General features: G+C 40.8%; 1 protein-coding gene across 4 annotated transcripts in view; it reads right to left on the bottom strand.

The window, feature by feature from the left end:
- Positions 1–18,395: 18,395 nt before the first annotated feature.
- Positions 18,396–27,844, bottom strand: part of LOC124794650 (protein O-mannosyl-transferase 2) — a 194,383-nt gene continuing 184,934 nt past the window's right edge. For all 4 annotated transcript variants that reach the window (XM_047258175.1, XM_047258174.1, XM_047258173.1 and 1 more), the window contains 2 exons: positions 27,302–27,413; positions 18,396–18,976 (listed from right to left, as the gene is read on the bottom strand). In XM_047258175.1, the coding sequence (XP_047114131.1) occupies positions 18,871–18,976; positions 27,302–27,413 (218 nt within the window). In that variant the 3' untranslated portion in view covers positions 18,396–18,870. The remainder of the gene's footprint in view (positions 18,977–27,301; positions 27,414–27,844) is intronic.

The following is a 27,844-nucleotide window of genomic DNA, read 5'->3' as shown; positions in this document are numbered from 1 at the left end:
TTTAGTTTTTATTTGCTACTTTTCTGAGATGTAGGTACATATTAGGCCTACATATTTTTTATAATTACAGTTATTAAGCAGAATATCATTGCAATGGTTAAAAATGAGGGATACGTTTCATAGTGAGTGACATGACTGTATAATTATGTACTGTATACGCTAAAGGACCAAGTTTTCTTTAAAATTAATGTATTTTTGGATTGAATAAAGTACATCCTCTATGTTTTAAAATTGTATCCTTCAGTTTAATGAAGTACGGTACACTATATCCCCTATGTTTGCAAACTAAATAAAAAAATGAATAAATTTTAGACACTCAATAATCTGGCACTTCCACTAATCCGGCACCCATATGTGCTAGGAACGGCCAGATTAGCGAGAGTCTAGTGTATTGCAGGGGGGTTCCCACCTGCACAATTCAGAAAAGCTGGTGTTGGTGGGAAGGATCCACATGGACAGACTGTGAAGCAGTCATTGAAATGAAGAATGTCATATTGGGAGCTGTGCTCAGCAACAGGGTAGTCCAGCTGTTTCTTGGCCACAGTTGTCAGTGGCCATTCATGTGGACAGACAGCTTGTTGGTTGTCATGCCCCCATAGAACGAAGCACAGTGGTTGCAGCTTAGCTTGTAAATCACATGACCGGTTTCACAGGTAGCCTTGCCTTTGATGGGATAGGTGATGCTTGTGACCAGATTGGAGTAGGTGGTGGTGGAAGGATGTAAGGGACAGGTCTTGCCTCTAGGTCTATTACAGGAAAATGAGCCATGAGGCAAGCTGTTGGGAACAGTGGTTGTGTAGGGATGGACAAGGATATTGTGTAAGTTCAGTGGCTAGTGGAATACCATTGTGGGAAGGACAGTGGGTAGGACATCCCTCATTTCAGGCACGACGAAAGATAGTAGAAACTCTGACTGTGAATGTGATTTGTTTGCTCCAGTCCTGGATGGTACAGAGTCACAAGGGGAATGTTCCTCTATGGCTGGACTGTGGGCCTGTGATGGGTTACTGGAGAGATAAGGCATGGGAGATCTGTTTTTATACAAGGGTGGAAGGGTAATTACGGTCTGCGAAGGCCTCAGTGAGACCATTGGTACATCTTGAGAGAGCCAGTAATTACGACAAATGTGACTGCCATGAGTGGCTCAGCTGTACAGAAGGGACTGCTTGGTATAGAATGGGTGGGAGCTGTCGAAGTGGAGGTATTGGTGGTGGTTGGTGGATTTGATAAGAACAAGGGTTCTGACATAGCCATCTTTGAGGTGGAGGTAAACATTGAGGAAGGTGGCTTGTTGACCAAGTGAAGTGAATGGGGGAGAAGGTAATGAGATTCTGGAGGAATGAGGATAGGTGTCCTCACCCTTGATCCAGATCATGAAGATGTCATTAACAAATCTGAACAAGGTGAGGGGCTTGGGATTCCAGGTGTTTAGGAAGGATTCCTCTTGATGGCCCATGAATAGGTTGGCATATGATGGTGCCATGCAAGTGCCCAAAACCGAACACCAGATTTGTCTGTAGGTAATGCCTTCCAAGGAGAAGTAATTGTTGGTGCGAATATAGTTGGTCATGGTGACTAAGAATGAGGTTGTTGGTTTGGAATAAGTTGGGTGTTGGGAAAGGTAGTGTTCAATAGTTGTAACGCCATGGGCATTAGGGGTGTTAGTGTAAAGGGACAGGAAATGTGGAGAGTTGGTGGAGGAAATCGTTAGTATCTTTTATATAGGAGGGTAGGTTGCAGGTAATAGGCTGAAGAGATTCTCTTAGTGGGGCACAGTAACCAGCTACAATGGGTCATCCTGGGTGGTTGGGTTTATGGACTTTTGGAAAGCATGTAGAAGATAGGTGTGGGAGGAATGGTAGGGGTGAGGAGAGAGATGGACTCCGGAGAGTGTTTCTGGGATGGGCCTGAGGATATGAGGAAAGACTGGAGAGCCTGCTGGATTTCTGGAATGGGGTTACTGTGGCAGGGTTTGTAGGTGGATGGATCTGACAGCTGGCAGAGGTAATCCTTGTGGTTCAAAACAACAGTAGTGGAACCTTTGTCAGCAGGTGGGATTACAAGGTTGGGATCCATTTTTAAGTGGTGGATTGCAATTCTTTCTGTGGATGTAAGGTCAGTTTGCACGTTGAGGCATTTGGGGAATGATGCTGAGATAAGGTTTGAGGTTAAAAAATTCTTGAAAGTTAACAGGGTGTGATTTTGGGGCAGTGAGGGTGGATAATGGTTGCATGATGGAGTGAATTGAGTCAGGCAGGGTTCAACATGGTGTTTAGTTGAGTCTGATTGATAGGGTTAGTGGTGAAAAAGTGTTTCCATTGTAGGGACCAGCTGAAGGAGAGAAAATCTTAAAGTCATGCATGATTGAATTTTGGAGTGGGGCCAAAGGTGAGGCATTTGGAAAGGACTGAAACTTCTGTGAGGCTAAACCTTTTGGAGGAAATGTTCATGACTGTGCTTTGGGTCTGTTTAGGTTCTGGATTCTGTATGGTGTTTGGAGGATGGGGTAAACGCTGAAGGTTTTTTGAGAAAGGGTTTGTCAGCTGTGAGGGGCATGGGGGAGGTTTGCAGGTTGTTGTAGAGGTGGTGGATAGTGGCAGTCCAAGGCAAGATAGGAAGTGAACAGGGTGGAGAGCTTTTTGAGGTAGTATTGTGCATGTTGCTGTTGTTCCTGGAGGGCAAGAGTTTCAGTGTTTGATATGGGATCCAGGAATTTGGGATTGCATAGCAGGAAAAAAAATGGAAATGATTGTACGGCATTGTCGGCCAGAGGCCCATTTAGGGGAGTTCGGCCGCCGTATTGCAAGTCCTTTTTAGGTGACGCCACGTTGGCGATTTGTGAGTCAATGATGATGAAGGAGACACAACACCCATTCCCCTGCCAGGAATCGAACCCGGGCCCCCTGCATGATAGGTGGTAACACTACCACTATGCTATGGAGGCAGACTGCATAGCAGAAGAATTTTGCAGATGGAGAGAAGGTATTGCAAGGAGGTTTGGGATTGATTGATGTGGTTTGCAGGAAGGTGTTGGTGAGGGTTAAGGACTGTCAGAATATGAACAGATGCAGATCATTGTGGAAGGATGGGTGGCAGCTGAAGAGGGATAATTTAAAGGCGAGGCCATTTGGGAGGATCCCATGAGCCAAGAAATAACACATGAACAGTATGTGAGACTGGTTTCTAGTTATGGGTAAGGAAACTTTACTGTATTGGCACAGATGGAAGGAGCAAGGGCCCGTGGTGGGGGATAAACATGCATAAAAATATGTAAATAATGTAGAATTTTCTCAGAAAAAGAACCCAAACAGGTGAGGAAGTCACAGCAAGTATGAAATGGATGACGTAAGGGAAAACAAGATGAAATTGGGGGCACAGACCAGTAGTGAAAGGTGAAAACTAACTGAAATTGGGATGAAGGCAAAATGAGAGCAAAGAAAAAAATAAATAAAAAGATTGTAATTTGGATTGCAGGTCTGTGGGTGAATGGGTGTGAAGAAGGGGGACAGCAACTGTGACTAGATTAGGTGAAATTGTAGGTGTAAACTGGAATAGAGGGGAGAAAGAGTGGGGGTGGGGAGGGGTTTGTAGGATGAGGTACAAGTTCTCATGGCACAGCTGCCAGAGATTTTGGTCATGTGTGTGTGTGTGTGTGTGTGTGTGTGTTTTGTCTACTTTTGATGAAGGCTGTGTTATCCAAAAGCTTGCTTTCTGACAGTCTTTTTGTTGTGCTCATCTGCGACTCAGCATTTCTGTTATATGGTGAGTAGCAACTATCCTTTTTATAATATTTTTACATCCCAACCTGAATTTTCCATTGTATGATTTGTAATTAATATACGTGGGAAGATACAGCACCATGATGATCAATGTGACCGAAATTCGCAAATCATTAACAACTTTTATAATATTTGTGGCACAAAAGTCATAAAGTCCTCATGTTTCAGCTGTCAGTAATGCGCATCAATTGAGATGCTCATGCATATCACGTAATTAATTAAGCTGTGAGACATTTTTCAATTGAACTTTAATTAAAAAGCTGCACGTAATATATTACAAGGCACTTACACAAATTCAAGGCACTATGTACAGTAGGACATTATTACACACCACATTCAACATTTAGTTTGTAAGATTTGTGATTTTTATTGTGTCTTTAATAAAATTGTTTATTAATTTACATAATCTTACCCATAACTTAAAAACTATCATATATAATACTGAGTAATTCAATGTATCTAAAAAGAAAGATGATGAAACTTACCAAACAAAAGCGCTGGCAGGTCGATAGACACACTAACAAACACAAACATACACACAAAATTCTAGCTTTCGCAACCAATGGTTGCCTCGTCAGGAAAGAGGGAAGGAGAAGGAAAGACAAAAGGATATGGGTTTTAAGGGAGAGGGTAAGGAGTCATTCCAATCCCGGGAGCGGAAAGACTTACCTTAGGGGGAAAAAAGGACAGGTATACACTCGCACACACACACATATCCATCCACACATACACAGACACAAGCAGACATTTCTTGTGTCTGTGTATGTGTGGATGGATATGTGTGTGTGTGCGAGTGTATACCTGTCCTTTTTTCCCCCTAAGGTAAGTCTTTCCGCTCCCTGGATTGGAATGACTCCTTACCCTCTCCCTTAAAACCCATATCCTTTTGTCTTTCCTTCTCCTTCCCTCTTTCCTGACGAGGCAACCATTGGTTGCGAAAGCTAGAATTTTGTGTGTATGTTTGTGTTTGTTAGTGTGTCTATCGACCTGCCAGCGCTTTTGTTTGGTAAGTTTCATCATCTTTCTTTTTAGATATATTTTTCCCACGTGGAATGTTTCCCTCTATTATATTCATATGAGTAATTCAATGGAATGAGAAGGAAAAATTCTGTGAGAAAGTGGTGTCATATTCCTATTTATTGTAATAACTGGTGGTACAGAGATTCTCACAAATTTTTAGCACTGCAACAAAACTTTGCATCTGTTTAACTTTAAATTTTGGGTGAACTACTGCACATCAAATTAAGTAATATATCAATATGTGTAGAATTTTAGTGGGCAGGTAATGGCTTATTCAGTTTTTTTAAATATGATTTATGTATAAAAAGGTGTGAATCACGCTGGTCAGAGTGCAAAGTCTTTTAATGACTTAGATGCAGGGTGTTTCTGTGGAGGAAAGCCTGAGGCCTTGAAAGGAGGCAGCCATCTCGCATGCTCTCACAGTTTTGTATGCGGTTGAAGAGATCTGTGCTGGTCAGAGTGGATATTCAGCTGTACACATTTGTGGAGAGAGAAATTTTTTCATTGTCAGTTGCTACACTTGGAAATATTTTCTACACTAATCAGGATGGTGATTTATTTCTGCTGGTAGTTCATCACAGCTTGTATTTTTTGGGCACGGAGTTGATTTGGACTCTGAATTTATGTATTAAGTCTGGACTTTAACTCAGTTTGCTGTCAGACTTTGAATATTTCTACAGCAAATCTACACTTAGGTTTAGTGCATTGTGTGTCAGTTTGTGAGTTAACATGGAGTTTAGCTTCTGTTAATTTCTAGCTGTGACCACTGTCTGTGTTTTCCAGCTATTTTATTTGTTATTTTTATACAGTAAGCTTTCCAATCGCTATATTGGAAGCTCAAGCTATTTTCAAATCACTTAACTGAGTAGCAGATTTTGCCAGCCAACAAATTATTGTGTGAATTTTACAGGCAATAAACTTTATTAGTGGAATTTTAACGACTGTGGTTGGAGTACATTATTTAGCGTTGAATGCATCTGTGTTCTACTTAGGGATTATTTGTCTGATTAAGACATCAGAGACAAATTTTTATTTTCATTTTAAAAAAAGTGTACAATAATTAGGCAAAGACTTAGATCATCCCCAGAATAGACAATGAGGAGTCATTATTGTCGGAAGGAGGTTTAGGCCAGGAGGATTGTGAGAGTGCAGGGTATACTGGAGAGACAAATCTCACCTGTCTAGCTCAGAGAAACTGGTGCTGGAAGTATCAAAATAGTCATTGTAGTGAAGCAGCTGTGGAAGTCATTTATGGTGTGGTGTGCAGCGTCTTTGGCAATGGATCGTCAAGTTTGTAGTTTGCCACAGACTGGTGGTGGCCATTTCTGCAGCTAAACAGCTTATCACACCTGATGTCCACATAGAATGCTATACAGTAATTTCAGCGTAGCTCATTTAAAACATGGCTCTTTTCACACATGGCCCTGCCTGTGACTGGACTGTGATAGGAAGTGCTGGGGGGAGTGTATGGAATAGGTCTTGCATCTGAGCGGACCACAAGGGAATGACTCATGGAGTGCAGGGTTGGGATAAGGATGGAGAAGGACATCCTCTAGCTTTGATGGGCAGTGGAAAACTACTTTGGGTGATATGGATAGAATTTTGGGTAGCATATGCCTAACTCAGGGCATAACTGGAAGTAGTTGAAGCTCTGGTGAATGATGTGGATGAGTTTTTCAAGGCCAGGGCTATAATGGGCTACCAGAGGTGTGCAGGTTGATGACTTGTTAACAGGTTTACCATTGCCAAAAGAGACAATGGCATTGGAGATCTGTTTATGAGTGAGCTGGATAGGATGTTGTATGTCAATAAAGGTTCTATTATGGTTACTGGTTTGTTTCGATAACTCCCACTTTTCACTACAGATGCAGGCTGTGAGGCTATAAGACAAGGCTTTTCAACGTGGAACAACTGACAGCTGACAATGTGGAGATGCTGCTGCTGGTTGGTGCACTTCATATGAACAGGCATATTTATGGAGACATCTGATAGCTAAAGATCAACAGCTAGGAGTGTGGTTCATTGAGTTGAGAAGGACCTGGTGAACCAGATTTGGCAGTAGACATTGAAGTTATGGAGGAAAGAGCACAGGCTGTCTATGCTGTGAGTTCAGATCAAGACAATGTCATCAGTGAATCTGAATCAGACAAAGGGTTTTAGGTGTTGGCTTGATAGGAAGGATTCCTCCACATGGCCCAGAAATATGTTGGTTTAGGATGGTACCACACATTACCCATGGCAGTATAACAGATTTCTTTGTAGATTTGGCCTCTGAAAATTAAATGATTGAGGGCCAGGATGCAGTTGGCTAGAAGGACCATGAAAGAGGTGGAGGGGCTGGTACCAGGAGAACATTGGGAAAGGCCATGGGCAAGGAGGATGTTGGTGTATAAGGATGCTGCATCCACAGTGACCGACCTGGAGTCTGGTGGTAATTGCAAAGAAATCATTTAAAAGCTTTGAAGGAAGTCAGCAGTGTCTTGAATGTAGGATGGGAGGTTACAGCCAATAGTTTGGAGGTGTTGGTCAAAAAAGGCAAAGGATCATTCTGTGGGAGCGTTGCACTCAACCCCAATGGGTTGACCAGCAGTGAGTACTGTGGGGTTGGGGTTGTGAAGTTTAGGGGGTAGGTAAAAGGTTGGAATGCAGGGGGCTGCTAGTGTGAGAAGGGAGATACAGCTAGGTGTCAGGTTTTGGGATGGACCTAAGGCATTGAGGAGCTGCTTGGCATCATGTCGGACTTCTGACATGGGATCATGCCTGTAAGGCTTGTGTGCAGAGGTGTCAAAAAGTTGGTGGAGATACAGAGTGACATAGTCATTACCATTGTGGTGGAGCCTTTGTATGTGGCAAGGATGGAAAAGTTTAGGGAAGGATGGTAAAGTTTAGAGAGGTTTTCAGGTTACTGCATGTTCCACAGGAGTGATATTGGACTCACTGGGGAGGGATTTTTGGGAAGGAAGACGATGCTAGGTTAGAAGTGAAAGGTGAGGAGAGTCACTGTTGGAGGCAGGTTGTAACTCTTTTAAACAAGGTTCTGTGTGGAGTTTAAGTTGGCTGTAGGCAATGGGGTGGGTGGTGAAAAATGTATCTACTGTAGAGAATGAATAAGTGAAAGAAGGTTCTTTACAAGTCCAGCAGGGCTGACTTTAGATTTATGAAGTACCACAACTGCTACAGGGTCATAGTTTTGGTGGAAGGATTGACAACTGTGTTGCAGGATGGGTGTTCAGGAACAGCATGTTTAATGAAGGTTGGAAGAAGTTTATGAGGGTGTGGAAGGCAGAGTAAGTCAGCAAGGCATGGTCAGGAAGCTATGCATGGTTGACAGGGAGGCTGGGTGAGAGTGGCAGGCTCTTATACGGCCGTAGGTAAGCCCGGGCAGGCATAAGACAGTAGTTGGGTCAGCTTCCTCAGAAGGTGCTAGGAATGCTTTTCAAGCTATTGAAGAGCAAGTGTTTCCCCACACCAAACCTTGTTTAAAACAGTTACAACCTCCCTCCTACCAAGATTCTTCTCCCTTTTCACCAAGTCATGCTCTAGTAATCTTTCAGGAATATCTCACTTCTAACCTGGCATCACTTTCCTTTTCTAAATCCTTCCAAGGTGAGTCCAGCATTGCTCCTATGAAACATACAGCTATTGATAATCTTGAAACCAATCCAGACCTTATCATCCTTCTCGCAGACTAAGTGTCTCTGCCAACTTTGACATCTCTGCATACAAAACTTATGGCCGTCATCCCATCCCAGAAGTCTAACAGGACCTCCAGCAGCTTCCCCAGACCTTAGGTCCATGCCTAAAACTGACTCCCTCTCCTTCCTCACATCTCCACCTTTTACCTACTCCCCAATATTCAAGAAAGTAAATAGGAGTAACCCATTGAATTACAGACACATATCACTGACCTCAATTTGCAGTAGGATTTTGGAACATATACTGTACTCGAACATTATGAATCACCTTGAAGAAAATGGTTTATTGATACATAACCAACATGGATTCAGAAAATATTGTTCTTGTGCAACGCAGCTAGCTCTTTATTCCCACGAAGTAATGAGTGCTGTCGACAAAGGATCTCAGATTGATTCCATATTCCTAGATTTCCAGAAGGCTTTTGATACCATTCCTCATAAGCGACTATTAATCAAATTGCGTGCATAAGGAGTATCATCTCAGTTGTGTGACTGGATTTGTGATTTCCTCTCAGAGAGGTCATAGTTCATAGTGATAGATGGTAAATCATTGAGTAGAACAGAAGTGATATCTGGCGTTCTGCAAGGTAGTGTCATAGGCCCTCTGCTGTTTCTGATTTACAAAAATGATCTAGGTAATAATCTGAGCAGCTCCCTTAGATTGTTTGCAGATGACGCTGTAATTTACCGTCTAGTAAAACAATCAGAAGATCAGTTCCAATTACAAAATGATCTAGAGAGAATTTCTGTATGGTGGGAAAAGTGGCAATTGGCACTAAACCAAGAAAAGTGTGAGGTCATCCATATGGGTACTAAAAGAAATCCAATAAATTTTGGGTATACGATAAATTGCACAAATCTGAGGCCTGTCAATTCAACTAAATACCCAGGAATTACAATTACGAGCAACTTAAATTGGAAATAACTCATAGATAATATTGTGGGGAGGGCAAAACAAAGACTGCGCTTCATTGGCAGAACACTTAGAAGATGCGACAAACCCACTAAACAGACAGCTTACATTACACTTGTCCGTCCTCTGCTGGAATATTGCTGCACGGCATGGGATCCTTACCAGGTAGGATTGACGGAGGACCTCAAAAAAGTGCAAAGAAGGGCAGCTTGTTTCGTGTTATCACACAATAGGGGTGAGAGTGTCACTGATATGAAACATGAGTTGGGGTGGCAGTCACTGAAACAAAAGCAGTTTTCTTTGCACCGAGATCTATTTATGAAATTTCAATCACAAATTTTCTTTTTTCCCACGTGCCATTTGATAGTGGAATGGTAGAGATGTAGTATGAAAATGGTTCGATGAACCCCCTGCCAGGCACTTAAGTGTGAATTGTGGAGTAACCATGTATATGCAGAAGTAGATGTAGAAACTTGACAAACCCTATCCCACATATCTTGCTACTGATCACCCCGTTGTGGCTGGGCACAATGCTCCCACAGAACAAACCTCTGCCCCTGTTGACCAACATCTCCCAACTATTATCTGTAACCTCCATTCTGCATTCAAGATACTACTGGCTTGCTTCACTGCCTTTCCGTGGATCCTATCCCCTTACTGCCAGACACCTAACTGATCACTGTGGATGCAACATCCTTGCACACCAACATCCTCCATGCCCATTGCCTTGTGGCCATGGAACACTATCTTTCCCAATTTCTTCCTGATACCAAACCACAGCCTCTTTCCTAGTCCTCCTCGCCAACCAAATCCTGGCCCACAATTATTTTACTTTCAAGGGCCAAATCTAGTAGCAAATCAGTGACACTGCCATGGGTATGCACGTGGCACCGTCCTAAGCCAACTTACTTATGCATCATCTGGGGTATCCTTCCTATCCAGAGAACACCTAAAACCCCTGGCCTCGTTCAGTTTCATGAATGATATTTTCATGATCTGGACTCTTGGCAGGGAAAATCTTTGGTCTCTTTTCCATAACGTCAGCACCTACTCAAGTCAACCAGCCACCTCCTTAGGTGTTGATCTCCACTTCTCCAATCGCAGCAAAAAGACATCTGTTCATATCAAGCATACCAAACCCAAAATATTCTGATACTCTTACCAGGGCTTTTCTCACAGACAATATCCCATCCAGCTCATCCACAGACAACTCCTCATGCCATCTGCTCCTCTGATCACCCATTATAACTTGGCTTCGAAGAGCTCAATCACATCCTCCACCAGGACTTCAGCTATCTCATGTTGTGCTCTGAGATGAGGGATGACCTACCCAAAATCCTATCTATTTCCCCCAAAAGTAGTGTTCTGCTGCCCACCCAACCTACACAATATCCCTATCCATCCCTATTCCAATCCTACTACCAATCCTGCGTCCCATGGGTTGTTCCCTTATGGGCAGCCCAGGTGCAAGGCCTGTCCCAAACACCAACCCACCGCCTCCTACCATAGTCCATTCACAGTCATTTCCTAGCCAAAAGAGCAGAACTGCATGTGAGAGCAGTCAAGTTATATATTAACTATGCTGCAATTATTGTACAGTCACTATGTAGGAATGACAAGAAACCAACTGTTTACTTGAATGAATGGCCACTGCCAGACTGTCACACACCGCAAACTTGACTACCCAGTTGCTGAACATGCTGCAGATGACAACGTAAATTAATTCAACAGCTGCTTCACTATGAGGGCCATTTGGATATTTCATTCCACCATGAGTTTCTCTGAACCATGCAAATGGGAATTATCTCTCCAACTCATTCTGCACTCTCACAATCTCCCGAGCCTAAACCTCGGCTAACCTGTTCCCACTGCCTCACCTGATGTTTTCCCTCCTCTTTTCTGATCATACCACTCCTACTCCATCCAGATAATGTACTGTCTTCTCTCATCACTCTTCCTTACTGCCCCCCCCCCTCCCATCCTCTCTCTCCCCCTCTCTCCCCTCTCCCCCTTTTCCACCTCCTTCCATTTCTTTTTCCCCTCACTGTCTCTTTCTTCATCTATACCCTCTTCTCCTTTTCCCTCTCCTTCTCTACGTCTCTCTTAAATGCTCTACCCTCTGAAGTCCTTTCATCTTGTTCTGCAGCTGCTGAATCATCTGTCAAAGGCCCTGCCTCGCTCTATGCCATTCTACCCTCCTTGCCTTGTCCATCTTTCTCTACCCCCTCCCCTACCACTGTCAGCCCAGGCAACAGCTTTCAATAATTGATAGTCAATAATCAGTCTTGCAGTGTCTGTGGGAGTGTGCGTTTGGCTGTCTGTGTGGTTGTGTGTGTTAATGTGTGTGTTTTTACTAGAAAAACAGCAAGAACTTGAAGGCTAGCATGAATAATGTTTTCTGTTGTAGGTTTCTATGCTCCACAGATCAGTCTTCTATAGTTGGGTGGTTATCTCTCCCTTATTTTATGTATTGTTCCAGACTAGAATTTCTATTATTGTTGTGCTTCATTATTTGTTAGTAATGAACTTCCTTTTTATTATTTCAATTTTAAGTGCTCTTGTGTCTCTACAACAAAGTGATGTATTTAACTCTGATTGTTGTTATTCTACCTTACGAAACAGATTTCAGGAAATAGTATTCTTTCAGTGGGGACATGACTGTTATCTGTAACTTTGATGTTTCATAACAACAGGCCAAGGTCTTTACCTTCCCTATTCCATGCATATTATTAATAAACTCATATTAACAGGTTACCCAATCAAATGTTTTTTTATTAATTAACGAGCTTAGCTTGCCGTGCATTTCTGTGACTCAATCTGGTTAAATGGAAAAGAAGCAAAAGAGGAAGCACATGTTTCCAGTATGTATGGGAATTTGATATAACTCTCATCTTCTTCTGCCCCTGTCTCTGTCCATTTCCTTCTCCCCCCTCCCCCTGTCCATCACCTCCTGTCCCTCTCAGTGCCCACCTTCTCCTCCCCCCCCTTTCTCTCCATTTCCTCCTGCCCTTATCTCTATTCGTCTCTTCCTTTCCACTCTCTATATTCATTTCCTCTACCCCTCTGTCCTTTCCTCCCTCCCCCCACCCCGTACCCTCTGACCATCTCCTCCCCTCCCCCCCTCTCCCACCATCTGACCTTATTTTTATTTTGTTACTGCAAATTCAGATTACAGTAGTAGTGTTCTAATCATAAACTGATAAACCATAAATTCTACTTTCCTGTTTTCTGTGAAAACCACCTGCAAAGAAGAAAACAAAACAGTACATTGCTGTGTTTATAATTTACGTTTAAAAATGTATGTGTGATGAGAAAGAACATATATTGGAGAAACAATTTGTCTAACAGTTTAAATGCTTCACTATTTTAATTAAAACTGGCTGTGACAAAGGAAATAAAACTCCACATTTTTACAGCAGAGCATTTTCTTTCTCGCAATAGGTTTTAACAGAAAAACTTTTACATTAGTGTTTAAAAAAAAAAATTTAGTCCATACATGATTGAATGTTTAATAGAGTATCATTCAAAATTTGAAGTAAATTCATCATGAACGCACACAGTAAACTCTCGATTATCCGTGGGGGGGGGGGGGGGGGGGGGGATTATCTGCTTTGCAGATTATAAGTGGCCATCTTTTTCCTTTTTCTTTGCAGCTGAAATTTTTCTTTAACCTGGGAGTGGTGCAGGTGAGTGATAATCTCACATTACAACACAAGAATAGTGAACAATGTGCTGCTCGAACACTCCAAGCACCTGGCCTGTAATTGGTCCATAAGCTAGTGCAGAACAATGGGTGAAAAGTTAAAAACATGTTGTGTTACGGATAGAGCAGAAACTAGAAATAATATATAAACTCAAAGAAGGCAGTACTGGTGTGCAAAATCTGCCATTGATTTACAATATAAGTGAACCAGGATTTCCAATACTTGAAAAAACAGAGATAAAATAATTGAATTTTGTAGCAGTCCAGACTCATCTAAAAGATTTTAAAAGGGGAAGACTAAAAAAATGTGTACATACACAAACTGGATAAAGCTATGTTGGAAAGTTTTCGACAGAAAAAAGCAAAGGGCATGCAAGTATCTGGCCCAACATGTACCAAACGGGCTCAGTTTTTCCTTAAAACCTTGGAATTGGAGGAGATTTTAATGTGTCTACTGGCTACTTAACAAGATTTAAACAGTCTCATGGTATCTGGGAGATTGCTGTCCAAGGAGAAAAGTTAAATGTGGATAATAAAGCGCATACTATGATGATTAAACTAAATTTATTATAATTAGATTAGATTAGATTTACTTTCATTCCAATTGATCCGTAGTGAGGAGGTCCTCCAGGATGTGGAACATGTCAGAAAAACAACAATACATGACAAATATTTACAACTAAAGCAAATAAGCTAATGTACCATTCCACAGGTCCCAAGTGGAATGATCGTCATTTTTTAATGAACACTAAGAGTCATTTTATAAATACTATTGCACTGAATTTAAAATAAAAAAGTTTTTTATTTATTTATAAGGTAAGAAACATGTAATACAACTACTGTAATACTTATTTACAATGAACACATTACTGCACTGAAATGGTGCAGAAGTTAGATTATACTTACACACTTACACACACCCAAGCGCACACACACACACACACACACACACACACACACACACACACAAATTTTCAGTGAACACATTACTGCACTGAAATTGTGAAGAAGTTATGTTGTACTTATATACAAATCAGTTGGTTTTCCAAAGAAATTCATCAATGGAGTAGAAGGAGTTGGCCACCAATAAATCCTTTAGGCTTCTCTTAAACTGAATTTCATTGGTTGTTAAGCTTTTTATGGCTGCTGGCAAGTTATTGAAAATGTGTGTTCCTGAATAATGCACACCTTTTTGTACAAGACTAAGTGACTTTAAATCCTTGTGAAGATTATTCTTATTTCTAGTATTGATTCCATGAATTGAGCTGTTGGTTTGAAAAAGTGATATATTTTTAATGACAAATTTCATTAAGGAATAAATATATTGGGAAGCTGTAGTTAGTATCCCTAGTTCCCTAAACAGGCTTCTGCAGGATGTTCTTGAGTTCACACCACATATAATTCTTACTGCACATTTTTGTGCCCGGAAAACTTTAGCTTGGCTTGATGAATTACCCCAGAAAATAATCCCATATGACATTATGGAATGAAAGTAAGCATAGTATGCCAGCTTTTTCATTTTTATATCCCCTATGTCTGACAAAATTCGCATTGCAAACAGAGATTTGTTAAGACGCTTCAGCAGTTCTGTGGTGTGCTCCTCCCAGTTGAATTTATTATCAAGCTGTAATCCCAAGAATTTAACACCGTCCACTTCTTCTATCTTCTTGTCATCATATGTTAGACATATACTCTTGGGACACCCCTTACAAGTTCTGAACTGCATGTAGTGTGTTTTTTCAAAGTTTAGTGACAAAGAATTGGCTAGGAACCAGTGATTATTGTCCACAAATATTTTATTGGCTGATCTTTCTAAGACTACACTTGATTTGCTATTTATTGCAATGTTTGTATCATCAGCAAACAAAACAAACTTGGCATCTGGTAATGTTACTGATGAAAGGTCATTGATATACACAAGAAAAAGTAAGGGCCCCAAAATGGAACCTTGTGGGACCCCACATGTAATTAGTTCCCAGTTGGATGATGCCTGATAGCTTGATACATGTCTCTTTCCTAATAACACCCTTTGTTTCCTGCCAGAGATATAAGATTTGAACCATTTTGCAGCATTTCCTGTTACACTATAATATTCTAGTTTACTTAAAAGGATATTGTGATTTACACAGTCAAATGCCTTTGACAGATCACAAAATATACCAGTTGCCTGCAATTTTTTGTCTAATGAATTAAGTACATTTTCACTGTAAGTGTAGATAGCCTTCTCAGTATCAGAACCTTTTAGAAATCCAAACTGTGACTTTGACAGTATGTTATTTGAGATAAGATGGTTATAAAGACGACTGTACATTATTTTTTCGAAAATTTTTGAGAATGCTGGCAACAGTGAAATTGGACGGAAATTTGATGCTATTTCTTTATCTCCCTTCTTAAACAGTGGCTTAACTTCAGCATATTTCAGCCATTCGGGAAATATTCCACTGATAAACGACTGGTTACACAGATAGCTTAATATGTTACTTAGCTCAGAATCACATTCTTTAATTAACTTTGTTGATTTATGATGGACGTTATTTCTGTTGGGGTAGTGAGGGTCAAATTCATATTATGGAAGTTACTTGAAATGTCTGGTCTAAGGTAATCCATAGCAGCATCTACCGAACCTGACAACCCCATCTTTTCAGTAACAGTTATAAAATGTTTGTTAAAAAGTTCTGCAACACTATACACATCTGTCACCAATGCATCTTTTACTCTTAATGCTATTTGTTCCTCTTCATGTCTGGTTCTACCGGTCTCCTCCTTCACTATATCCCATATTGTCTTTATTTTGTTATCTGATATGACTATCTTTTCCTTGTAATATATTTGCTTTGACATCCGTATTACAGTCTTTAATATTTTGCAGTATTTCTTATAATGTGCTATAGCATCAACATTGGAAATGTTTCGGATTGACAGATACAGTTTTCTTTTTGTTTTACAAGATACCCTTATTCCTCGAGTAATCCATGGCTTCTTTGTAGACTTTGCTCTAACCTTGGTAAGTTTTGGGGGAAAGCAGTGTTCAAATAAGGTAAGCACTTTATTAGCAAAAATGTTATATTTTTCATTCATGCCATGAGCACTGTAAACATCAGTCCAGTGAATGTCTCTGAGGAGTGTCCTAAAATAATCAATTTTTGGCTTACTGATTACCCTCTTGAGCTCAGATTTAACAGATTTTATATCCTGTTCAGTATTAACATTTAACAGAAGGAACTGCATGTCATGGTCTGAGAGGCCATTGACTATTGGTTTTGTAATATAATTTTGTTCATTTGACTTTTCTATAAAGATATTATCAATGGCTGTTTGTGAGCAAGTGGTTATCCTAGTGGGGAACTTTACTGTGGGAATTAAGTTGAATGATAGTGTTACTAACTCAAATAGGTTCTTATTGGGAGAGTCTTTAAGGAAATCTACATTGAAATCACCAGCAACCACTATTTCTTTGTTTTTGGTTGTTAAATGGGCCAGTACAGCTTCAAGGTGGTTTACAAACAGATTAAAGTTACCTGCAGGTGCTCGATATACACTTAATATTATGAAAGATTTTTTGTGAAAATCTAATTCTGTTGCACATGCTTCCATATGCTGTTCTAGGCAAAATTTATGAATGTCTATGTTCTTAAATAAACATTAGTTGATTGATTTTAATTAAGAGAGTGTGATTAATTTTTGTTTTTGAAAACCCTGATACGTTACTGTGTACTTTAAGAGCAAATTATCTTCGGAATTTGATAATCTGAGATTACTGCAGTTAATCAAGAATCTACAGAGTGTGTGTGTGTGTGTGTGTGTGTGTGTGTGTGTGTGTGTGTGTTCGATCCTTGCTACCATCCAATACCCGGTTTCTGTATTGCTCTCCTGTTTGGTGTCAGGAAACCAAACAGAGAACATATTTTTTGACACTATCTCTGGTAGCTGTTGTACAGAGTTATTACAAATGATTGAAGCGATTTCACAGCTTTACAATAACTTTATTATTTGAGATATTTTCACAATGCTTTGCACACACATACAAAATCTCAAAAAGTTTTTTTAGGCATTCACAAATGTTCGATATGTGCCCCTTTAGTGATTCGGCAGACATCAAGCCGATAATCGAGTTCCTCCCACACTCGGCGCAGCATGTCCCCATCAATGAGTTCGAAAGCATCGTTGATGCGAGCTCGCAGTTCTTGGTAGAGGAGGTTTAAACACTTCACCATTAAGAAAAAATGTTGCTTCATCAATGAAAACAAGTTTCGCACTGACCGCATCCTCTTCCATGAGCTGTTGCAACCGCGCCGAAAATTCAAAGTGTTTGACTTTGTCATCGGGTGTCAGGGCTTGTAGCAATTGTAAACGGTAAGGCTTCTGTTTAGCCTTTTCCGTAAGATTTTCCAAACCGTCGGCTGTGGTACGTTTAGCTCCCTGCTTGCTTTATTCGTCGACTTCCGCGGGCTACGCGTGAAACTTGCCCGCACGCGTTCAACCGTTTAGTTGGTATGTTTAGCTCCCTGCTTGCTTTATTCGTCGACTTCCGCGGGCTACGCGTGAAACTTGCCTGCATGCTTTCAACCATTTCTTCGCTTACTGCTGGCCGACCCGTTGATTTCCCCTTACAGAGGCATCCAGAAGCTTTAAACTGCGCATACCATCGCCGAATGGAGTTAGCAGTTGGTGGATCTTTGTTGAACTTCATCCTGAAGTGTCGTTGCACTGTTATGACTGACTGATGTGAGTGCATTTCAAGCACGACATACACTTTCTCGGCTCCTGTCGCCATTTTGTCTCACTGCGCTCTCGAGCGCTCTGGCAGCAGAAACCTGAAGTGCGGCTTCAGCCGAACAAAACTTTATGAGTTTTTCTACGTATCTGTAGTGTGTTGTGACCATATGTCAATGAATGGAGCTACAGTGAATTTATGAAATCGCTTCAATCATTTGTAATAGCCCTGTATTTGTATCAACATTCTCACAAGTAAGCACACACACACTTGACTGCTATTCTGGCCACTTCATTCTGGTCAGAGCAACCACAGACAGTGGTCATGTGTGAGTGTGTGAAGTGTACTTGGTTGTGTGAATGTGTGAGTGTTTTTTTCTTTTTATGAAGGAGGCTTTGGTCGAAAGCTTAGTGTGTAACAGTCTTTTCATTGTGCTGTCTGCAACTCAGTGTGTCATCTTTATGGCGAGTAGCAATCTACCAACATAACTGTTAATATTCCAACCTGAACTTTCCATTATTTACTTCTGTAAACAAGGTTTATAATCAGTAAGTAACACAGTCCAATGAAAAAGATAGTATAAAAATATATTTAACAACATACATATTAATAATACAAATGAAAGCACATCTGTTTACAGTGACCAAGCAGAACAATAAGACAAAAACAAGAATAAATAAACGTAGGGGAGTATTAGATGATATAATATCGCATTTAACAAATGTAAGTAGCTTCACCGCATTTTTGCATTGTCTCTGTGTCCGCTAAGCAATGACTACATCATTTAAATTGTTGTATCAATCAGGAGGACGGAACAAAATAAGTAAACATATAGAGTAACGGAACATAATTAAATATAAATACTCTGCAAACATGAAAGGTTCAGTCTCACAAGCTGTCATAGTAAATTTGCTTGAATCACGTTTTATTGCTAGAGTTCTGGGAAGTCTCCAAAATAATTTAATAGACTGCAGCCAGCAGAATTAGTTTCAGTCTTCTTCTTATGTTCCCTGGCATTTTCTTTTCACAGGCTGCTTTTCTCTTCACTAAAATTCCCAAGATTCAAGCCATTTCAGACCATACATTGTGCTATTAGGGTCCGATGCTGATGGTCCAGACATACCATATGCCAGCGGTGAAAACAGGTAAAAACTGAAAAAAGATACATTTTAAATTTTTGTCAGTTTATAGCCATGTGAGGTCACTATTTTACACTTATTAGTAAAGAAAAAGAATATTAGTAACTCCCTTGTTTTCAAGAGGTAACCCTATATCTAGATTGTAAAGTAATAATGGAAATTCCTGGATGGAAAAATACATAAAATAAGGGACAGGAAACGGCAGTGTGAATACTATTTTCTGTTTTACACCTATACTCTGCAAATGACCACGAGATGCATGGCAGAGGGTACGTTCCATTGTACCATTTATTAGGGTTCATTTCTGTTCCATTCACGTGTGGAGCATGGGAAGAATGATTGATTGAATGCCTTTGTGCATGTAGTAGTTATTCTAATCTTATCTTCATGATCCCTATGTGAGTGATACGTAGGTGGTTGTAGTGTATTCCTAGATTAATCATTTGAAGCTGGTTCTTGAAACTTTATTAATAGATTTTCTTAGGACAGTTTACATCTACCTGACTGAGGTCAGCTGTTAACATTTGAAGTTTGGATTTAACAGTGAACTGTCTAATTTCAAGTTCCAGCAAGGGCTACCTTGATTCAATCCATATACTACATCTTTTAGTCTTTTAAAATGAGTATCTTTGAATGTCTTCAATACTGGATCTACTTCTGACCTTCAACATAAATTTCTTCATGTAATTCCCCTTGTAAGAAAGCCATGACAACATCTATGGGTCAATACCAAAATCATAATTAGCAGCTAGAGCTGATAAATGCCTTAATGAGTTATACATCCATATTATGAAAAGAACAGATTGCTACTCACTGTAAAGATGACATGTTGTGTTGCAGACAGGCATGACAAAAAGGCTGTTACAGATAATCTTTCAGCCAAGCCTCCTCCAGAAAAGAAAAATGCACACACATTCACACAAGCAAGCACACCTCACTTACAAATAACCACTATCTACAGTGGCCAGAATTCATTTTGGCCGGAGCAGCCAGAAATAATGGTTATGTGTTTGTGAGGTGTGCTTGCTTGTGTAAATGTCTGTGCTTTCTTTTCTCTTCTGAAGAAGGCTTTAATGTAACAGCTTTTTCATCATACCTGTCTACAACTAAATGTGTCATCTTTAATGTGAGCAGCAATCAATCCTTCAGTAATATTGTTGATATTCTAACCTAGACTTTCCAGTGTTTAATGAGTTACACCCTATCATTGGTGCATATGTTTCCTCGCAGTCTAGACCTTGCTTTTGAACACACTCTTTTATTACTATTTGTGCTTTATATCATACAACGCTGCCTTTAAAACCTTTGTTAGTTTCAAAGACCTATTTCACATTTACTGGCTTGAAGGTACTGCTTCGTGGTAATTTATTCCCTCATAAAGTGTACTGTAAATAATACACTGCAGGTCGAAGGGAACAATAATGTACATATTACAATACCAGACAGAAAAATGACATTCATTACTCCACATTAAGATTGTCTTTAGCACAAAAAGAGGTGCACAATGCCGCAACCAAAATTTTTAATAACTTACCCAAGGATCTAAAATGTCTGACAGATAGCAAAGTAAAATTTGAAAACACACTAAAAAAGTTTCTCCTTGACAACTTCTCCTATTCTGTAGAAGAATTTCTATTACTGTAATGTGTGACAGAGGTGGGTACAAATTACTAACTCACACCTGTAGATTAAAGTTCAGCATGTAGCCATATAAAAAATCATGGTCTGATGTGTACAGTATGTAAAATGACTCATTCCACGTCATTACGATGTATTCATGGAACATGAAACTATCTAACTATCTAACATTGCAAACACTGAACTATCAATGAAAGATACTTATGCCTTCAGCAGTATTACACATCATCTCCATTTACAATAGCTCTTTCTCCAAAACTATCCATTTCACATCACATTACCACCAAAACTGTCCATTTACAACTAGTCTCCCACAAAAACTGTGCACAATGGAGAAGAGAAATGAAATGATCGTATGGCATTGTTGGCCGGGAGGCCCCATGTGTGGAAGTTACGCCGCCGTATTGCAAGTCCTTTTTTTAGTTGATGCCACTTTGGCGACTTGCAAGTCAATGATGATGAAGAACACACAACACCCAGTCATCACGAGGCAGAGAAAATCCCTGACCCCGCCGGGAATTGAACCCGGGACCCCGTGCGCGGGAAGCGTGAATGCTATCCCAAGACATGCTCCCTGCCGCCGTTGGATAAGCAGCTGTCAGCAGCAAGTCGTATACTCCTAGCTCAATTATTAATTACATAGTTTAATTCTTAATTTCTTTGCGTGTTTTTGGGTACTTGCATTGTTTAATTCATAAATTTCGGGCGTATTATAGTATTTGAGAGTTGTAGCATCGCATTTTAGTACCTGAATAGTGTAAATCCGCATAGTCGTTTGTCTTCTGTTTTTGTTTTGAACAGCCAGTGTCGGTTGGTCACAGCCAGTGTGCTCCCTGCTGCCGTTGGATAAGCAGCTGCCAGCAGCAAGTCGTATATTCCTGGCTCACTTATTTGTTACATAGTTTCATATAGGAGATGTAAGTTCAAGTTTTAGTTACTGAAATCGTAAATTCAGGCAGATTGTAGCGCCGTCGTTAGGCATTTGTACAGGTTAGTTCATACATTCTTTGCGTGTTTCCCTTGCGTTATCTAGGCACGGATTTGTGTTTCAGTAACTGTTGTTCAACATCGTTTAGAATGGACAGGGACTGTGATTGCTGTGTTCGGATGAGGGCTGAGTTGGCATCCCTTCGCTCACAGCTGCAGGCGGCGCTGACTTCGGTCATGCAGCTTGAGGCTGTTGCCAATGGGCACCACTGTGGGGAGCCAGACTTGGGTATCACGGGGATGTCAATCTCGTCCCGTCTGTCCCCAGATCGGTCTGCCTCTGTGGTTGTCCCGGTTGGTGCCCGCAGTGGGGCTGAGCCCTCGCCTGTGGTTGATTGGGAGGTCGTTCCAAGGCATGGCAGACAGCGAAAGACATCCCCGGAGGCTGATCAGAAAGCCTCCCCGGTGCGTCTCGCAAACAGGTTTCAGGTACTGTCTCTGGCTGAGCCAGATGCAGCTGCTTGCCCTGTTTCAGAGGATGATTCTCAGCCTTCAAGGTCTGGGCAATCGCAGAGGGTGGGCTTATTGGTAGTTGGGAGCTCCAATGTTAGGCACGTAATGGGGCCCCTTAGGGATATGGCGGCTAAGGAGGGGAAGAAATCCAGTGTGCACTCCGTGTGCATTCCAGGTGGAGTCATTCCTGATGTGGAAAGGGTCCTTCAGGATGCCATGAGAGCACAGGGTGCAGCCAGCTGCAGGTGGTGGCACATGTCGGCACTAATGATGTGTCACTTTGGATCTGAGGAAATTCTCTCTGGATTCCAGCGGCTATCTGATTTGGTGAAGGCTGCCGGTCTTGCCTACGAGATGAAGGCAGAGCTCACCATCTGCAGCATCGTTGACAGAACCGACTGCGGACCTTTGGTGCAGAGCCGAGTGGAGGGTCTGAATCAGAGGCTCAGACGGTTTTGCGACCGTGTTGGCTGCAGATTCCTTGACTTGCGCCATAGGGTGGTGGGGTTTCAGGTTCCGCTGAATAGGTCAGGAGTTCACTACACTCAGCTGGCGGCTACACGGGTAGCGGAGGCTGTGTGGCGTGGACTGGGCAGTTTTTTAGGTTAGAAGGCCTCGGCAAAGTACGGGGTGGGCTGTAATCTCAAAGGGTGCATGGCAAATACAGGACGTGCTTGGATCAAGGAACAGTCGGAACTGTAGTTGTAAATTGTTGTAGTTGTGCTGGGAAAGTCCCTGAGCTTCAAGCGCTAATAGAAAGCACAGAAGCTGGATCATTATAGGTACAGAAAGCTGGCTAAAGCCTGAAATAAGTTCTGCAGAAATTTTTACGAAGTCTCAGATGGTGTTCAGAAAGGTAGATTAGGCAGAATTGGTGGTGGAGTGTTTGTGTCTGTCAGTAGTGGTTTATCTTGTAGTAAAGTCAAAGTAGATACTCCGTACGAATTGGTATGGGTGGAGGTTATACTTAACAGCCGAACTAAGTTAATAATTGGCTCCTTCTACCGACCCCCAGTCTCCGATGATATAGTTCCTGAACAGTTCAGAGAAAATCTGAGTCTCGTAACAAATAAATACCCCTCTCATACGGTTATAGTTGGTGGGGACTTCAACCTTCCCTCGATATGTTAGCAAAAGTACTTGTTCAAAACCGGTGGTAGACAGAAAACATCTTCCGAGATTGTCCTAAATGCTTTCTCCGAAAATTATGTCGAGCAGTTAGTCCACGAACCCACACGAATTGTAAATGGTTGCGAAAACACACTTGACCTCTTAGCCACAAACAATCCAGAGCTAATAGAGAGCATCATGACTGATACAGGGATTAGTGATCACAAGGTCGTTGTAGCTAGGCTGAATACCATTTCTTCCAAACACACCAGAAACAAACGCAAAATAATTTTATTTAAAAAAGCGGATAAAGTGCCACTAGAAGCCTTCCTAAGAGACAATCTCCATTCCTTCCGAACTGACTATGCAAATGTAGACGAGATGTGGCTCAAATTCAAAGATATAGTAGCAACAGCAATTGAGAGATTCATACCTCATAAATTGGTAAAAGATAGAACTGATCCCCCATGATACACAAAACAGGTCCGAACGCTGTTGCAGAGGCAACGGAAAAAGCATGCAAAGTTCAGAAAAACGCGAAATCCCAAAGATTGGCTAAAATTTACAGACGCGCGAAATTTGGCACGGACTTCAATGCGAGATGCCTTTAACAGGTTCCACAACGAAACATTGTCTCGAAATTTGGTAGAAAATCCGAAGAAATTCTGGTCGTATGTAAAGTACACAAGTGGCAAGACGCAGTCAATACCTTCGCTGCGCAGTTCCAATGGCACTGTTACCGACGACTGTGCCGCTAAAGCGGAGTTATTGAATGCAGTTTTCCAAAATTCCTTCACCAGGGAAGATGAATGGAATATTCCAGAATTTGAAACATGAACAGCTGCTAGCATGAGTTTCTTAGAAGTAGATACCTTAGGGGTTGCGAAGCAACTCAAATCGCTTGATACGGGCAAGTCTTCAGGTCCAGACTGTATACCGATTAGGTTCCTTTCAGATTACGCTGATACAATAGCTCCCTACTTAGCAATCATATACAACCGCTCGCTCACCGATAGATCTGTACCTACAGATTGGACAATTGCGCAGGTCGCACCAGTGTTTAAGAAGGGTAGTAGGAGTAATCAATCAAACTACAGACCTATATCATTGACGTTGGTTTGCAGTAGGGTTTTGGAGCATATACTGTATTCAAACATTATGAATCACCTCGAAGGGAACGATCTATTGATACGTAATCAGCATGGTTTCAGAAAACATTGTTCTTGTGCAACGCAGCTAGCTCTTTACTCGCACGAAGTAATGGCCACTATCGACAGGGGATCTCAAGTTGATTCCGTATTTCTAGATTTCCGGAAAGCCTTTGACACCATTCCTCACAAGCGACTTCTAATCAAGCTGCGGGCCTATGGGGTATTGTCTCAGTTGTGCGACTGGATTTGATTTCCTGTCAGGAAGGTCGCAAATCGTAGTAATAGACGGCAAATCATCGAGTAAAACTGAAGTGATATCAGGTGTTCCCCAGGGAAGCATCCTGGGACCTCTGCTGTTCCTGATCTATATAAATGACTTGGGTGACAATCTGAGCAGTTCTCTTAAGTTGTTCGCAGATGATGCTGTAATTTACCGTCTAGTAAGGTCATCCGAAGACCAGTATCAGTTGTAAAGCGATTTAGAAAAGATTGCTGTATGGTGTGGCAGGTGGCAGTTGACGCTAAATAACGAAAAGTGTGAGGTGATCCACATGAGTTCCAAAAGAAATCCGTTCGAATTTGATTACTCAAAAAACAGTACAATTTTCAAGGCTGTCAATTCAACTAAGTACCTGGGTGTAAAAATTACGAACAACTTCGGTTGGAAAGACCACATAGATAATATTGTTGGGAAGGTGAGCCAAAGGTTGCGTTTCATTGGCAGGACACTTAGAAGATGCAACAAGTCCACTAAAGAGACAGCTTACACTACACTCGTTCGTCCTCTGTTAGAATATTGCTGCGCGGTGTGGGATCCTTACCAGGTGGGATTGATGGAGGACATCGAAAGGGTGCAAAAAAGGGCAGCTTGTTTTGTATTATCACGTAATAGGGGAGAGAGTGTGGCAGATATGATACGCGAGTTGGGATGGAAGTCATTAAAGCAAAGACGTTTTTCGTCACGGCGAAATCTATTTACGAAATTTCAGTCACCAACTTTCTCTTCCGAATGCAAAAATATTTTGTTGAGCCCAACCTACATAGGGAGGAATGATCATCAAAATAAAATAAGAGAAATCAGAGCTCGAACAGAAAGGTATAGGTGTTCGTTTTTACCGCGCGCTGTTCGGGAGTGGAATGGTAGGGAGATAGTATGATTGTGGTTCGATGAACCCTCTGCCAAGCACTTATATACAATGCAATACAATACAATACAATACAATAAATGTGAATTGCAGAGTAATCATGTAGATGTAGATGTAGAAGACCACGAGCTGCGGACTAATGGAGAAGAACAAATATATAATTCAAAAATCAAAGATTACAACTTTGCCAATAATAATTGCTGAACATCTTTGAAGCAATTAATAAAAATGTATTTACAGAAATGTAAATAAAATGCTTCAAAATTAATTAAAGTAAATATTTAAACATGAAGCAACTATTTTTTTTTATAAATATGTGTGTATATCAAGTTACTTACATCAAACTATGGATATCACTACCAACTAGTATTGTAATTTTCTTATTGTATCATTGACTTGTTTGCATTACACAATGACAAAAGACTGGAGTAAGTTGATTGTCTAGATTGATCAGTAATGAAGGCATACAGCTTCTTTGGCTTTGCAATTCTACACAGCTCTTGTATTAGCTCTCTTCGCTGTCGTTGCTCATTATCATTATTTCACTTTCTGGACTTGATTCTTCATTGCAGCTAGTCTCAGGTTCAGGCTCTTTCCTCTAGTTCAGGCACTGTTACATCATTCTGTTTCTTTTCCATGAATGGGATGAACAATTAACTTGGTTCCTATGAGTCAGTTTCTTCTTTAAATTGATTGAAAGTCCTTCACTAAAAATAACATTCCTCGCTCTTATGATTATCTGGCAGTTTGGTTCAAAAAGACTGTATGCTTTTGATTCATCACGGCATCCTACCAATATATACACAATGATTATTGTTCCATTTTTGTTGGTTGAAACTTGGAATGATGTGAACATAGGCCTTGGTTCCAAATATATTGAGATCCTCAGAAGATCCAGCTTCTTCTCTGTCCTAGCTTCATTTGGAGTCTTGTTTTTTAGTGCCTTAGTTGGAGCTCCATTAATTAGGTAGACTGCTGTGGAGACTGCTTTTACCCTGAATTTATTTGGCAAATTTGCTTCTGCTATTGCAGAATTATAATTCTCAGTGGCTCCATTTCATTCTGCTGTAGATGATGCTGTAGCCCTATGTCAGATCCCTTGCTAGACTCTAAAAGTTTAAAAAATGTTGTGTTGTGACTCCAAATTTCCAATATTTGTTCTGTGTTGAATTGTAATACAGAGAAAAACATCTCTGAACGTCAGTGATTTTCAAAACAGTCTCAGGCAACTGAGGCCACACCACAATCGTTTGTGTGCGAGTTGTGTCTGCATGAGTGTGTATGTGTGTGTTTGTTATCTAATTTTGATGAAGGCCTTGCTGGCCGAAAGCTATATTTCTGACAGTCTTTTTGTTGTGCCTATCTGCGACTCAGCATCTTTGCTATACAGTGAGTAGCAACTTTCCTTTTCACAATATTGTTACATTCCACCCTGGACTTTGCATTCTTTGATTTTTGCCAAACTCTATGTAATGATTTTTCAGCAAACTGAGCCGAAATGCAAGAAGGACAGGGACACAGAAGCCTAAGATCATTTTTCAGCCACCAGAGTTTAACAGCTCTAACTACACTGTGCAGCAATAGAAAACTGCAAGTGGGAAATATAAATAACTGGGAAAGTTATGTAAAAAATATAAAACTTCTGATTAACTTATCCAGCCAGTATTTCACCCCCCCCCCCCCCCCCCCACACACACACACTAGTGCTCTAGTATTTTGCTCCTTCCTAGCATCAGTTGCCAAATTATGTTACATAGATAAGTACTGGTAGTCTGTTAATCATCGTTGAACTACATTAACAACTATTGTAACAACTCAGTGATACTATGTTTACTCACTTGTTACAATACATACCTGTACACCAAACTTGAGAAAACAACTCCAACAGACCAATGGTAGAACATATGAGCCCACATTGCTGGAAGTAACAAAGGTAGACTTTCCAGCAAGTAATCCAAAATTACACCTATTAGAGAAAACAGAAGCGATATTTAATTTTAACATTTTTCTTTCTTCCAAAGAAGTAATATAACTTTCACTCATAATGTTCTGTACTGATCTCACACTTTTACTTGGACCCGCTGCAATCAGCAGAAGTCAGCTGCCTTCATGCTGCTCCAGAATGTTTACGCTGAATGCCAGCCTTAGCTACACGACAGTATAGTGTGTCATAACAATATATATCAGTTGTAAATATAGTGTTGATCCATGTGTACCATTCTGCAAAGTGATTGTTATTATTTACAAAAATGAGGGAAGAGGTTGTACTTGGTCCTCCTAGCAACTCACCAGAAACTCTCGCATTATTTCTGCAACACAGTAATCCATTTCATATTCATTTCTTTTATGTGCTATACACTGACATGACAAAAGTCATGGGATATCTCCCAATATCAT

This window comes from Schistocerca piceifrons, chromosome 4, assembly GCF_021461385.2.
Source record: "Schistocerca piceifrons isolate TAMUIC-IGC-003096 chromosome 4, iqSchPice1.1, whole genome shotgun sequence".
In the NCBI taxonomy this organism is placed as follows: domain Eukaryota; kingdom Metazoa; phylum Arthropoda; class Insecta; order Orthoptera; family Acrididae; genus Schistocerca; species Schistocerca piceifrons.
This window is presented reverse-complemented; position numbering and strand designations above follow the sequence as displayed.